At 40.7% G+C, this 13622-nt stretch overlaps 1 protein-coding gene across 1 annotated transcript; it reads right to left on the reverse strand.

The window, feature by feature from the left end:
* Positions 1 to 7113: 7113 nt before the first annotated feature.
* LOC124170145 (trichohyalin-like) lies at positions 7114 to 8511 on the reverse strand. Its single transcript, XM_046548837.1, has one exon. The coding sequence runs from the start codon at positions 8509 to 8511 to the stop codon at positions 7114 to 7116; it is 1398 nt and encodes a 465-aa protein (XP_046404793.1).
* Between the last annotated feature and the right edge of the window lie 5111 nt (positions 8512 to 13622).

Below are 13622 nucleotides of genomic sequence, written 5' to 3' on the forward strand. Positions count from 1 at the left end.
ATTTTCAGTGCTAAAGCTAAGAAAATCTTTTCTCTTCGTCAATGATTCTTTGCATAACTTTCAATACAGAGGAGAAAGGGGCACGAAAAGTAAATGAGGTGAATGTACAGGTTTTTGCGTGTCATTTTTGAGAATTCACGCAGTGAACCAATACTTCACACACGTTGAGAAATGATGAAACATCTCTTGTAAAAAAACAATCAATGCGGATAATAACGTTTCCCTCTTTATTTCTCCGATAATGGAAGATGTTTCTCCTGTCGTTTTCCGGTTGGAACCTTGCTCCTGTCGGCATAAAAGAAGAGAGAAATACTATATGAACATAGCACTTCACACCCGGTATGAAGAATATGGTCCTGATGAAGAATAAAGTCTTTCGTAGCAACGTCTGCAAAGATGATGGAGCACAGTATCCGGACGGAGAACTCAAACAGAATTTACTTCAAATATTTGCCAGAAGATATATATCCTAGGTAATTTATATTCGTAACTGAATCTCAACAAAAATAACCAATGGAAAAGATAGCACATTCAACTGAATACACAGAGTAACTCGAAATATTAACTTACTAAGGTTATTTTGGAAACGGGTGGAGGCCCTCGTTTTTTTTTCTTGTCACTGAGCGATAGAGGGCGACATAAATGGCGGTTAGGCCGGCTGCCGCTAAAATTCCGTGGGTGCTGGAAACAAATATCTATCTTACGTGAACTTAATAGTTGTTATTCGCTCCTTACCACAAATTTATAACATTAAATTCTTATAATAAACTTTGCAATTCATTATTTGATTACGTTTTCTAAACTGGTCGGGAATTTCTTAAGCGATCATTTATGTTGAAGTATGAACGAGAAATGGAAATTTTATGGTGGTATAATTATTTAACGATCTTTCACAGCATAAATCGATAACAAAAAGCCTTTTCTGTGGATAATACCGAGAATAACCACCGAAAGAATTTAAATGAGACCACTAAAGGCAAAAAAGGACGGAAGAAACAAAAGCGAACATCTTTTCGTGACTCATGAAAAAGGTTTGATGTTACGAAACTCGATTTTACGAAGTGCCAATTTTCCGGTCTCACTGACTTCGTAAAATCAAGAGTTTACTGTAATCAGTTAGAGAGATATATTGTTATCAAATCATCACAACGCACGGATGGCCTGTGACATAACATAAGTGCTGCGAATATTCTTGGTGATATATATTTAAATTTTCTGATGAATCACCCTATCACTACCATTTGTAACGTTATTTTAAGACGATGAGGTAAGCATTTGTGCACCCTAGATGTGGTACTTGAAAAGGTTCTAATTAATATTATCGGCTAAAATAGTTATTATTATTCAAATACATCACCATAAAGGATTGCCTGTGACATAACTTTATGATTTTTTTCATTTGTGGATTATTCACTCTTTCTTAGAGGTTGATTTTGGTATATTTGCCGATTCTTTTTTGTTCAAAAGATATGCATAAGTGTCCATAATTAAAGATTGCTCTGAGAAATATTTTGATAACTCAAATTTTGCTCAAGGGACTAATTTGTTGTTATTAGAGTTGTATTCATACATTTTTAAATGGCGATTGTAACGATGAGTGAATATTTAGACGGTGTTCAAAGTTTTGATGGAATGATTACAACTCCAAAACTATTTAGAAACTTTGCTTTCTTGTAAGTTTTCTCTAGGATTTGACCCATCAGATTTGTTACTTACAAGGGGAGACAACGAAACTTGCTCTGCCTTTTTCAATACCGTATTTTTTATGGCCTTTGAAACGGTGAACACATCCCTGAACTAGTGGTGGTTCCGTTGAATGGGCCTTAGTTTGGCTGTAATTAATTAATTTTCATGCGGCACTTTTCACAAGCCGCGTATAGTTTCATGATATCGCAGCACTCAACAGGTGGATCGGGTGGGGTAGTGGTTAGCGTTTACGGCTACCACCCAGGGGACCAGGGTTCAAGACTTCGTGATTGCTGTATATTTTGTTGTCTTCATTGTGATTATACGGCATCAGCTGTTTCATTAGTTTTAATTGCGACAAGCATATACATGAGACTATTTTTTCATCATCATAATGGCGTTTAGGTATTTAAGCAGTGTCATTTCAAACATGGAGATACGACGACTACACTAGCAAGGGTTGGTGTGTGCCAAAATGTTAATTTTTCATTGCTTATTCTAATCAACTTCCACATTAAAAATGGAAACCACTCTTTCAAGAGCACATTGCATTAAAGGCTCGCGGCGATCAACAACACGCCTACAGACATAATTAATAAGAACATAAAACGATTATAAAATGCCATATTTCTCGAACACTTGTAATTCACTTTACTCCAAAGGGAGTTTACTTACACAGCACCTATGTGCTAAAAGAACCATTCCGAAATATAATTTCCACCAACAAATAGGATGAAATAAAAGTTGATGACCAATGGTCATTGACCATGGACCGGGCACGCTGGCGTATAAAATAAGTCAATCTTTGAAAACCAAGGATTTTAACATCGTACGTACATTCTGGGCTATAATGGTCTCGTGTATTCATACAATGTACTTTGACTGCCTATGTTGCGAGTTTTCAAAATTCGAGGTATTGTAGCTAATTTTTTTAGATCAGCAAGAGAAATCCGTCACACGTGGCGTATAAATTACGCCGCGCGACCAGCCGTGTACCACCTTTGTACCTTTACATCTTTATCACCTATAAATGTGCAAGATTTTACTTATTTCTAAAAATAAAGATTAATTTTAACAAAAATCGAGTATTATCATATATGCACATAACATGGGCACAGTACGCCATTCGCACGGTTGTGTAGAAATAGCAGTCGTGCCTGCTAGAGGGTTAAAAGCAACAATTACACCAAATGTGTCTTGTGCTCACCGCTTCCCAAAATCTTCTGTAGCCCTTCCAATATAATAACAAGATGCCCACCAACAAATGTCATTTCTTAAAAAAAAAGGCCACTGTTTTAGCCCCCCGCTAATCTTTCGGTATGTTATTGAGAAGAAAGTGGAGCCTTCACTTCTCCAGGTTGGAAATTACGCTTCTTAAATACTTTAATGACATTATGGTGATAAAAAAATAGTCTCATGTCTATGCTTGTCGCAATTAAAACTAATGAAAAAGTTGACGCCGTATGATCACAATGAAGACAACAAAATAATCAACCATCATGAAAGTCTTGAACCCTGGTCCCTCTGAGTGGTAGCCGTAAGAGCTAACCACTACCCCACCCTATCCGACTGTTGAGTGCTGCGATATCATGGTACTATAGGTGGCTTGTGAAAAGTACCGCATGAAAATTAATTAATTACAGCCAAACTAAGGCTCATTCAACGGAACCACTACTAGTTTGGGGATGTGTTCACCATTCGGAAGGCCATAAAAAATACGGCATTGAAAAAGGCGGAGCAAGTTTGGTGGTCTCCCCTTGGTAAGTATAAAGTGAGCACTTGTTGAAATGGAATAGTCCCGGGGGTAATACATGTATATTTATTTGAGTTCACTGCCTCATAATAATTTTTATAATTAAGTTGGTGGATGGGAAAAATGGTGATATATTATGTAATCGGTTGGAGAGATATATTATTATCATATCATCCCTACACACGAATGGACTGTTATATTACTTTATGGAATCTTTTATGTGTGTAATATCTATTTTTTGCATTTGGTAGGTTACTAGAAGTGATGGCAGAGTTGTTAAAAAAACATATTTGTATCAGTAGCCGTAACATTATGAACAATGCCTTTCTTGTTGGTGAAAATAAATTTTAGTTTTGGCATGAATTCAGGATTGCCTTTATTACTGTAAATTTGGATATCATGACAAAAACATGTATTTACCAGAACTATACCTAAGATTCTTACAAGGACACCAAGAGATTTGCTTTGCCTCTAGATCCTTAATAAAACAAATTCTGTGAAACTAAATTCTTGAACGTGCCTTATTTTTCGTGAGACTACACAAGAAGCAAAACGAATAATTTGGTGTCTTTAACCCTTGACCTGTGACGTGCAATTCTTGTTACACTACCAGTTACGTGCGGTCTGGAAAAAAAACACAATATAACAAAAATTCATAAAACGTTGCAATGCCATTTGTATTGTTTTGTTTAATTTTTTTAAAGTGCTTTAAACTATTTGAAAACTTGTATTAAATTTTTAAACATTCCTGATACGGACCAATTTGTGAGTAAAAATTATTAATTGAAGCGAGATCATAAAACTGATGCCAAAAACGCTTAAGTTTTTATTCTATTATTATTATTATTGAGTTGGTTTCTGTATCAATATTTTGCCATATTTGAAAATAATAGGCCTTAAATTTTTAAGTTGGAAGAAGTAGTAAGTAGCCGTGAAATTCATCCCACCCATTTCTTTTCTTGATGCATTCTGCAGGGGATTGAAATGACAATTATTCACAAATCACGCACAGTCTTTTTGCATTGGAAAAGTAAGAAAGAGGTTTTCCGTATTTTTGTACGCCGTGAAAAGTCCACATATATTGTCCGCATCTCCAACCTCTCCACTTCTTCGGCCTCTTCCTGCGATAGAGGGAGAATTTACGCAATAATTTATTCCACCCGTCTCGGGAGTCTTACATATTTGACATTCTCGTTCCCATATGGAGTCTGACGAGATCTCCACCATTGATTAAATACAATTAAATCTTGTCATATCTCTCTCTTAGCTTTCTCACATTGCTGAAGCACAAAAGAGATGACAAAGGAAATATTTAACATTCTGAAAAATACTACAGGATCTGTATCTGCATTAGTACTGTAACGTTTTGTTTAATTTCCACTTCTCTTACTTAACAAATGATTTCATATAACACTTTATAAAGAAACTTTACAATTTAAAACTCGTGAGCATAAACAACATCAACAAGCCGCCATGACTATTATAATCCCATTTGTACTACCCGTACTGCCACTCACTGAACCGCTGCCAAGGACTGCACCAGTGGGGATCTTGAGTTCTGCCGTATCCCTTTTCCTCCGGTCTCTTTCTCTCTCGTAGGCGCCTGCTTTTGGTCTGTGTCCTCTTCTTCCTTCTGCCGATCCGTATTTCTTCGATTCTTCCGTATTTCTTCCTCCGGTCTCTCAATACACCAGTACTTTAATTTATCTCCCAATCTTTTACAACACGTCTATCTCTTCCTTCTCTCCAAACACGACTCCCTTCTTTCCTTTGCGTCCCTCACTACCATTATTGTCTCCCATTATTGCTTCCTCACTACTATTGTCAATTTCAATTCATTCAAATAAACAACATGGCAGCTTGTTTACATTAGCCCCATTGGAAAAGAAAATGGAATGACATGTAATTTTCTTTTTCAAAGCCTTCAAAAACAGAGTATTATGGGTGTGGCCCCAACGCCTTCAGTTTTGAACTTCCCTCTTAAATTAATTGTAATTATTTTTTTTTACAATGGGAACACATGTCATGTCACATTAGCAGAATATGCCTCGTTGACCATTTGATCAGATATAACATCGGCTTTGACACGAATAATGTACCAGATTGCTAATAATATTTAGGAAAATAATGAACACTTGAAACCATAACTTTGAAAACACATTCATACCTCTTCTATTGCAGCTGAAAGCCAGAGCACTTCACTCCCCCTTTCCATCACATACACACAGTTCACTCAATACTGGCATTTTATTATTCTATTTGTCACACTTCCTTCACTTATCACTCCCCTTCTTCGTTCACTTTACTCATTCATTCATCATTGTCATCATTTATTCCAAGCATATAAATATTAACTATGTACTTAATAAATAACCAACAAAACACTTTTGTAATCATCCATATCAAATTATTACACATGTATTTACCCTCATTTTTTTTGTCATATCACCCTTCCACCATCTCTCCAGGGTGTAACCTTCTCCACTTATCTAATTGACCTACGCGCTAATCCCCTAAGTTGTTCTTTCATTGTCCTGCAACTGACCCATATGCTACAAAGTATTTATTCTCCCGTCAGTATAGGATTATTACTCGCGTTATAATTGCTCGCTGCCGTCCCTACAATGTATTCGTTGCGATCTAACTTCCCCCTTTTCTTCACCTACCGTCCTTCTTTATGACACGAACTAATGGTGAGATATACCGGGATGTGCTTCCTTCAATTATCCCTTCCTTTAGCATTTCTCGTATTACTTGCCTTGCTTGACTCCGGAAGTTCAATGGAATTCCATACCCTCGTTGACAAAATTCTCCCTCCTTAATTGAAATTTTATAATCGTACCCTTTTATCAATCCGGGCTTATCGCTGAATAAATCTCTGTATCGCATGATCATTCTCACCAATTCCTCCTTATTACTCCAGGGTATTCCATCTATTTCCCTCACCGCTTCCTTAATGCGTTCTTCTAGGCTCCATTCTCGCTCTCCTTCCTCGCTCTCCACTTCTATCAGCCCCTGGACTTCATTTATGTGCCTTGAGCTTTGCTGCGAATCGTCTCGTAGCTCTCTGAAGGTGCAGGTAAATTTCTCTTCTCCATCGCTTAAAGATATATTTCCGGTCTCGTATTCAATTTTCGCGGATAGTTGAGCCAACGTGTCCGTTCCAATGATGCAGGGTTTAATCAATTCCGGTACTACCTTACAGGCCATATTGATATTTAATTTTCCTATCTCGACGTTTGAATAGATCTGTTTTCTTATACGTCCACTCCTTTTCCCAATAGCTCCTGTTATCTGGATTCTATTTACTGGTAACTCTAAACCGTTCCTTAGTACGTCCTCATTTTCACGATAAAATTCTTCGCTAATGCATGTCAGCTCTGATCCCGTGTCTATCAACGCATTTACGATGACTCCTTCTATTTTGATCTCAATTTCCGGGCACTTGACGATTCCCGGGGCATCCTTTCCTCTCTCCATCAGGTAGTCTCGGGGTGACTCAAAGACATTGCAGATCACTCCTCCTCCCGCGCAGTTTTCATTCTTCTCCTGTGTTACTATTATTTGTGTTCTATTTCTCCGTTGTCTGACCCGTTGTTCCTTCGGTAAGTCCCAAAATCGATCTCCTTTTTCGGCATTTGGCATGATGGGACATTCTTCATACCCTGCCGCACTCAGTTTTCCGACGCCGTCTTGCCTCCTTGGTTTAGTCCCTCACTGTTTTCCACCACTAGTGAGTTTATGGGGTGTCTTTGTCCCGATCTGTATCCTTTCGTAACGTCATCGTGGCCTTGTTGTCGGTCGTCCCTCTCATTTTCCCTCTCGAACCTTGGGTAATATCCTTGCGATTGATATGGTCTTCTCTCGTCCTGTCTCCTCGAAAACGGACGTCTCCCATATTGTTGAGGCTGCTGGTTTACCCATCTCGGTGTTCCTGCTTCCGGTCGCCGTTGGCTTCCGTGGTTTCTTTCCTCTTGCATTCCTTGGTTTTGATCAAACCATCTTCTTTGCCCCGTCTGTCCAGGATGTCTATCTTCTCCCGGGATCCTGTCGTATCTCGCCAGCAAAGCTAAGAATTGTTGTAGCGAGCTTACGTTGTGGGATACCATCCCTACACTCACCTCCACACCGAAATGTTGCCTAAGCAGGTATACTAAGCTTTTGTCATCTATTGGTGGCCTCAACTCATTTGCTGCGCTGATTTTAGAAGTAGCGTATTCGACCCGTGTTTGCCTATCGTCATCCGGGTATTTTCCCGTTTCGAGGGCTCTCCTTACTTCTATCTGTCGCTCTTCCCCCCAGTATTGCTCCTGGAACATCGTCCGGAATGTTGCGAGGTCTCCGTATAAATGCTGCGTCGCGGCAAACCATTCTCCAGCCTTCCCGATCATCCCTTGTCTCACTACACGTAGTGCGTCATCTTCTGTCAAGCGGTACATCTCCCAATACTCTCTCAGCTCCTGGAAGTATCTCATGGGTCTCGCATTGTGACTTCCATCGAATGAAGGGATCTTCATTTGCACCGCACCTACGGCTGTTGGTGCTAGGGTTAGCCGAGCGCAATCCTCCTTGACACGTCTTGTAATTTCAATCATTACGCCCTCGTCCAGATCGGTCGCTTTGCTGATAGACTGCTGATTAAATTTCGTCACCATCCTCTTCTCTGTTTCCTCGATCTTCTCCTTAATTTCCTCAATCCCGGCCTTCATGTCCGCTTGGCTTGTTTCCAACTCTTCAAATTTTTCGCCAGTCTCACCCAATTTTGTCCCTACTTCAGCGATTATTTCATCCATCTGGTAGCGTATTTCCTCCATTCTCTTCTCTTGCTCGGCGATTCTTCCACCATATTCTCGCTGAAACGCCGTTAACCCTTCGTTGATGCTCTTCATTGTCTCCTCCAACTTTTTGTCTCTTTCTTCTTGTTTGCTATCTCGCCTCTCCAGTTCTGCCTTTAACTGACTATATTGCCTCTCCTGTTCTTCCTTCAACTGACTATCTCGCCTTTCCTGTTCTTCCTTCAGCTGTCTTAATAGCACCCGTAGGTCATTGTATCCTTGCTCCTCCGTTTCCATCTCAAACTCATGGGTCTCTATATCTATCCCTTCTTTTATCAAAAGCGGTTTTAAACGCTCCTGCAGCTCAAATTTCGCCCCTTGAATCGTCAATCCCCGATCCCTCAACAAATTTTGTAAATCCACCTTTTTCAGTTCGTAAAAGTTTTTCGTTCCCGCCATTTTGAATTCCCGCTCTCTACGACGCGACTCGTTCCTCAGGCGTTCCGTGGTCTCGATCCTCTCGAGAAGTCGGGCCCCACACGTTGCGGCGCCAAAATGTAACGTTTTGTTTAATTTCCACTTCTCTTACTTAACAAATGATTTCATATAACACTTTATAAAGAAACTTTACAATTTAAAACTCGTGAGCATAAACAACATCAACAAGCCGCCATGACTATTATAATCCCATTTGTACTACCCGTACTGCCACTCACTGAACCGCTGCCAAGGACTACACCAGTGGGGATCTTGAGTTCTGCCGTATCCCTTTTTCTCCGGTCTCTTTCTCTCTCGTAGGCGCCTGCTTTTGGTCTGCGTCCTCTTCTTCTTTCTGCCGATCCCGAATTCTTCCGTATTTCTTCCTCCGGTCTCTCAATACACCAGTACTTTAATTTATCTCCCAATCTTCTACAACACGTCTATCTCTTCCTTCTCTCCATACACGACTCCCTTTTTCTTTTGCGTCCCTCACTACCATTATTGCCTCCCATTATTGCTTCCTCACTACTATTGTTAATTTTAATTTATTTAAATAAACAACATGGCAGCTTGTTTACACATTTCACGAAAAGATGTTCTCTCGACAGTCACATGCTTTTGCATACGACAGAGAGGCCTTAAATCATGACACGAGTGTGAAAAGTCTTTCTCGAAAAAGAACCACTTAGTGACACATTTTCGTATACACTCGAGAGAGAAGCCTTTGTCGTGCAGAATGTGCGAAAATTCTTTTTACAGAAGAGCCTCTTAGTACATTTGTGCAAAAAAGCGAGTTGCTTTATTTCTGCAACGTCTGCAGCAAGTCTGTCGCGCCATGATGCGACCTAGTAACCCATTCGTATACACACAGCAGATAAACGTTATCAATGAAACATTTGTTGAAAGTGTTTTGCGGTTACCTTGACAATTCATACATGCTCACACATGTGAGCATAGTCCGCATCAAGTCCATCACTACAAGGAGCGGCCCTGACCACCACATGTGTAAACGTACAATTGTATTGTATTATTATTGCGTATTTTGCAATAAGTCTTTCACTGGTATTTCTAATCTCAACTTCCACATGCGCTCAAAAGTGAGATACTCTATCCATGTTGTGTGCTTTCCCTCAGAAAAGTCACCTTTGCGCGTGCAATATTTTCTAGCGGACAGGATAATTCATATAAATCTTACAAATGTTTAACTTAAACCTCATGCAATGCTGCACTAAGGAGTCTAATGTTTAATTTTCGCCTGCACAACGAGAAGTGAATGATTGCATTGTGTCAATAGGGATGATGGGCCATCTACATGTTTCTATGAAATGCGTGACCAGTAATGTGTTTCTGGATTTTCGTAATGAATATTGAAAGAGATTATTTGCAGAAAAGGGCACACCCAGGCTATCAGATTAGGATGAAGCAGCCTACACTACACATTTTTGTTTAAACTCGTCCACAGTATTCACTCCAATGTTTCTGGCCTTAAGTCCAGTCTTAATTGGCACCTTCTAATTGGTTCCGAATTTTCTTAGAATTAATCATGTGTTCTTTGAATATCCTTTGTTAAAATAATTATTCTTGTCCACATTTTGTAAATAATGTGATATCAGTGCACAATAAAAGGCTTATGGCCGAGTTTGTTAATTTAATGAATTCAGCATGTCATTTATTTTCATTGTTAAAAGATATGCAATTTTATTCCTATTTCTCTGTTTTCACTCGCGGCTGAGCGATTCGTCACGATTTGTCGGAATGCACCGTCAATAGGACAGCAAGGATAATCGTGGGCCATTAACCTTAGAATGGTGAAGTTGCGAGAAAAGGCAGAAATGGAGGTGGAAGATGTACAAACATTGGCAGAGTAAATGGGGATGTTATCGGAGGATGGGAGAGTAAGCAGAGGACAGAAGGTGGATGCTAGGTGGCGCTGAGCGCACTTGCAGGGTTTGGTAATGAGAAAATGATTCAGATGACACGTCGGACGCAGCCAAAAGTAGCACTACGGAGTGAGCGAGGAAGGGATTCACCAATGTACAAACTTTGGCCGCAATCCGTTCAGCCGTATGGAAACGCATAGCAGGTAGCAAACAGACATCCTCTTTTACGTGCAAAAAAGATGAAGAGCATCCTGGCATTATCACATCGCCGAGGAATGCCACACGTTCCTCCTTCTCAGAAGCTAGGTCCACATTATTATAATTAGAATTTATGCTACTTTGTACACAAATGTGGTTAAACAATTTATCTCAGGAAAATAAAGAAACGTCCAGTCCACTTTCAAATTTCAATACCTTTTCAGAATGTAGATATGCATTTTAGGTTAACTAGAGGTTTCCCCTTTCTCCACTCACAAAGATTACATGATGTTACATTAGAGGGTGACCTTGCATAATTTGTCACCTCCACAGATGCCATTGGGTGTTTATATTTATTTATTGCCAATGCCAACAATCTTTTTATGGATAGTTACTTACATTATGCTTACATGCTACTGTAAAATAAAATTAACGTAACTTTAAAATTAAATGTACTATACTTGCATAAAAGTTTGTGGCTAAAATATTAGATCAGCCATCTTTAGATAAGCAACGAGAACTGACCCCCGTGCATGGCGTCTGATATATCGGATAAGATAAAAGTTATTAACATATTGAGAAAAAATTCAATAAAAAATAATTTAATTACCCTGTGGGACGACTGAAAGTTCTTTGAATGCCATATCTTACATAAATCCTTCTTAATTCGATACATTCAAGTAGTCAGCTGAAATATTACCAGCGCAGTAAAGACAGACATCCATGTCAACTTAATATAGTATCACTATTTAGCGCATGTCAATTGGAGCCCAGAAAGAAATTATATACGGAGGTTCGACGAATCGGACGCTATGCACTAATGGGTCATACCTTGGGGAACGGAAACGTTTTTAAATGGTCTGCATTGTGATAGCGGGGAGAACGTGAGTCAACATTTGACCAATTTTCTCGCCACTAGTAGCCATATCTTAAGATTTCAACGCCGTCCTTTCCGCGGTCGCTTGAACTCGGCCAAACCTATACCTTTTTTCTGAACTGACGGCGGCTGACCGTGAGCTTGCTCGAAACCCACCCACTCTTCTAGCCAATTACAGAAGTGCAACAGAAGAAAGTGTGTAGGAGCCCGCAGTCTCTCTACGAGCTCCGTGCAGTGCTGATCCCTCTCCAGCTCGCAGTGTTGCCAAATCTAATCCGTTGGAACCGCACAGCGTTCGTCCTGGAACCTTCCTCCGCTCCCGAAAGTACCGTTATTCCCAACGCTGGCAACGCCGGTCGGCCGGATGGAGGGAAAAAGGGAAGGGGATGGAGGAGAAAGGGGAAGTGGAAGGGGCAGCGCTTCTGATGGTCTATTTTCCACCCAGCCGCCATCAGTTCGGAAAAAGGGTATAGTGGCAGAGAGCACAAAGGTGTCTTTCGGGGGCTGGATACCCTCATCACGGGGAGCGCTGCCCGGATTTTCCCTTCTCCGAGAGGGAAAGAGCTCCCTACTTTCCGCGGCACATTCATGATGAAAACAATTCCAACGATTCCTAGCATTTCCTAGGAATTTATTTATCTTGCTGTTGTACATTAGCCAGGGAAACTTCTATAAACGCATTGGTATCTATTTTTTATGCTTTTGGTGGTGGATCTTCAGTCTCTGAGTAATTACCAAGGACATATTACATTCGTGGTCTGTCGTGAGGGGGTAGGGTGAGCAGTCCCAGATTTTGAGGGTCCACCACCTGCTAGACACACGCCCGGGGTCGATGGAAAAATATCTTTCCCGCTCATGTCCCGCACACAGTGGCAGAAAATTTTTGACGCTCCCCCAGTTCAAGGTTTACAGCCACCGACTGCGTCCGCCGCGGAAGCAGATGTTGTGTTGACATTTAGTCATAAAATTTAGCAGCGACATAAGCAAGTTTATATGTCGAATAAGCAGACATGGAGAAAAGGCGGCAGTGATTCGAGCAGATATGAGCCTATCCCTGGGCAAGATAGGCCAAGTAAATAATACACAAAGCCTTTGGAAATGCCGTGATTTGGCGATTGGGAGGCTTCTAAATATGCCTCGCATCATCTGGAGGAGAAGGCAGCAGCTCGTCTTCATATGAGTAAAGATAGAGGCCACGGTGGTCAGTATAACGACACACATTTCACTGCAGGTGTGAGAACATTTACGTGAACGGCTGTAATAGTGCGATGAGGAAGGCAAGGGGAAACAACCACATTATTATCCCGAGGAGTCGCCGTCTCTCCAATGTCAAATTATCACTCACGATGCAATTCCCTTAGGTAAGACATTCCGGAGGTAACAGAAGTCCCCCATTCTGATCTCCGGGAGGAGACTACCCGAGAGATTTTAATAGTCACCTGCGATAAAGTTTTGAAGATAGGTATAGTGGGGGAAAATTGACGAACAGTTCATCAGCGCCTGAAAGCGGCCAGTTCAGGAACCACTTGTCTCCCAAAATTTCCTAGCGTTTAGCGTTTTCGAAGTCAATCTTGGGCGTGCTTCGCGATGGCGGATAAACAAAATTGTCTATTTTGGTGGGCCTTTGGTGCGTTCCATTCTGCATTTCAATGATATATGCATCCGAGACATCGGAAAAAGGTGCGAGGGTTCTGGCAAAACACGGCATAGTGACACTTTTGTGACTCTGTCGTGTTCTGCAAGAATCCTGTGGCAAGGAGCAGACGACTCCATATGAAAGGCCAAGTGCCATTCAGATATAAAGACGAATACACCGAGTCGAGTGCTCTTGCGGAGACTCGTGCATGCGCCAAACATAACGAGCCTTGAAATGCAGAATGAAAGAACACCAAAGAGCTAACAAGAATAGATTATTTCGTTTATCCGCCATTGCCGAGCATGTATGTGGAAGGCCAATGCACAACGTGTACTTC

This window comes from Ischnura elegans, chromosome 13 (assembly GCF_921293095.1).
Source record: "Ischnura elegans chromosome 13, ioIscEleg1.1, whole genome shotgun sequence".
Lineage (NCBI taxonomy): Eukaryota > Metazoa > Arthropoda > Insecta > Odonata > Coenagrionidae > Ischnura > Ischnura elegans.

Coding starts and splice junctions, on each gene's coding strand:
- LOC124170145 (XM_046548837.1), bottom strand. CDS start 8,511: ATGGAAACGGAGGAGCAAGGATACAATGACCTACGGGTGCTATTAAGA.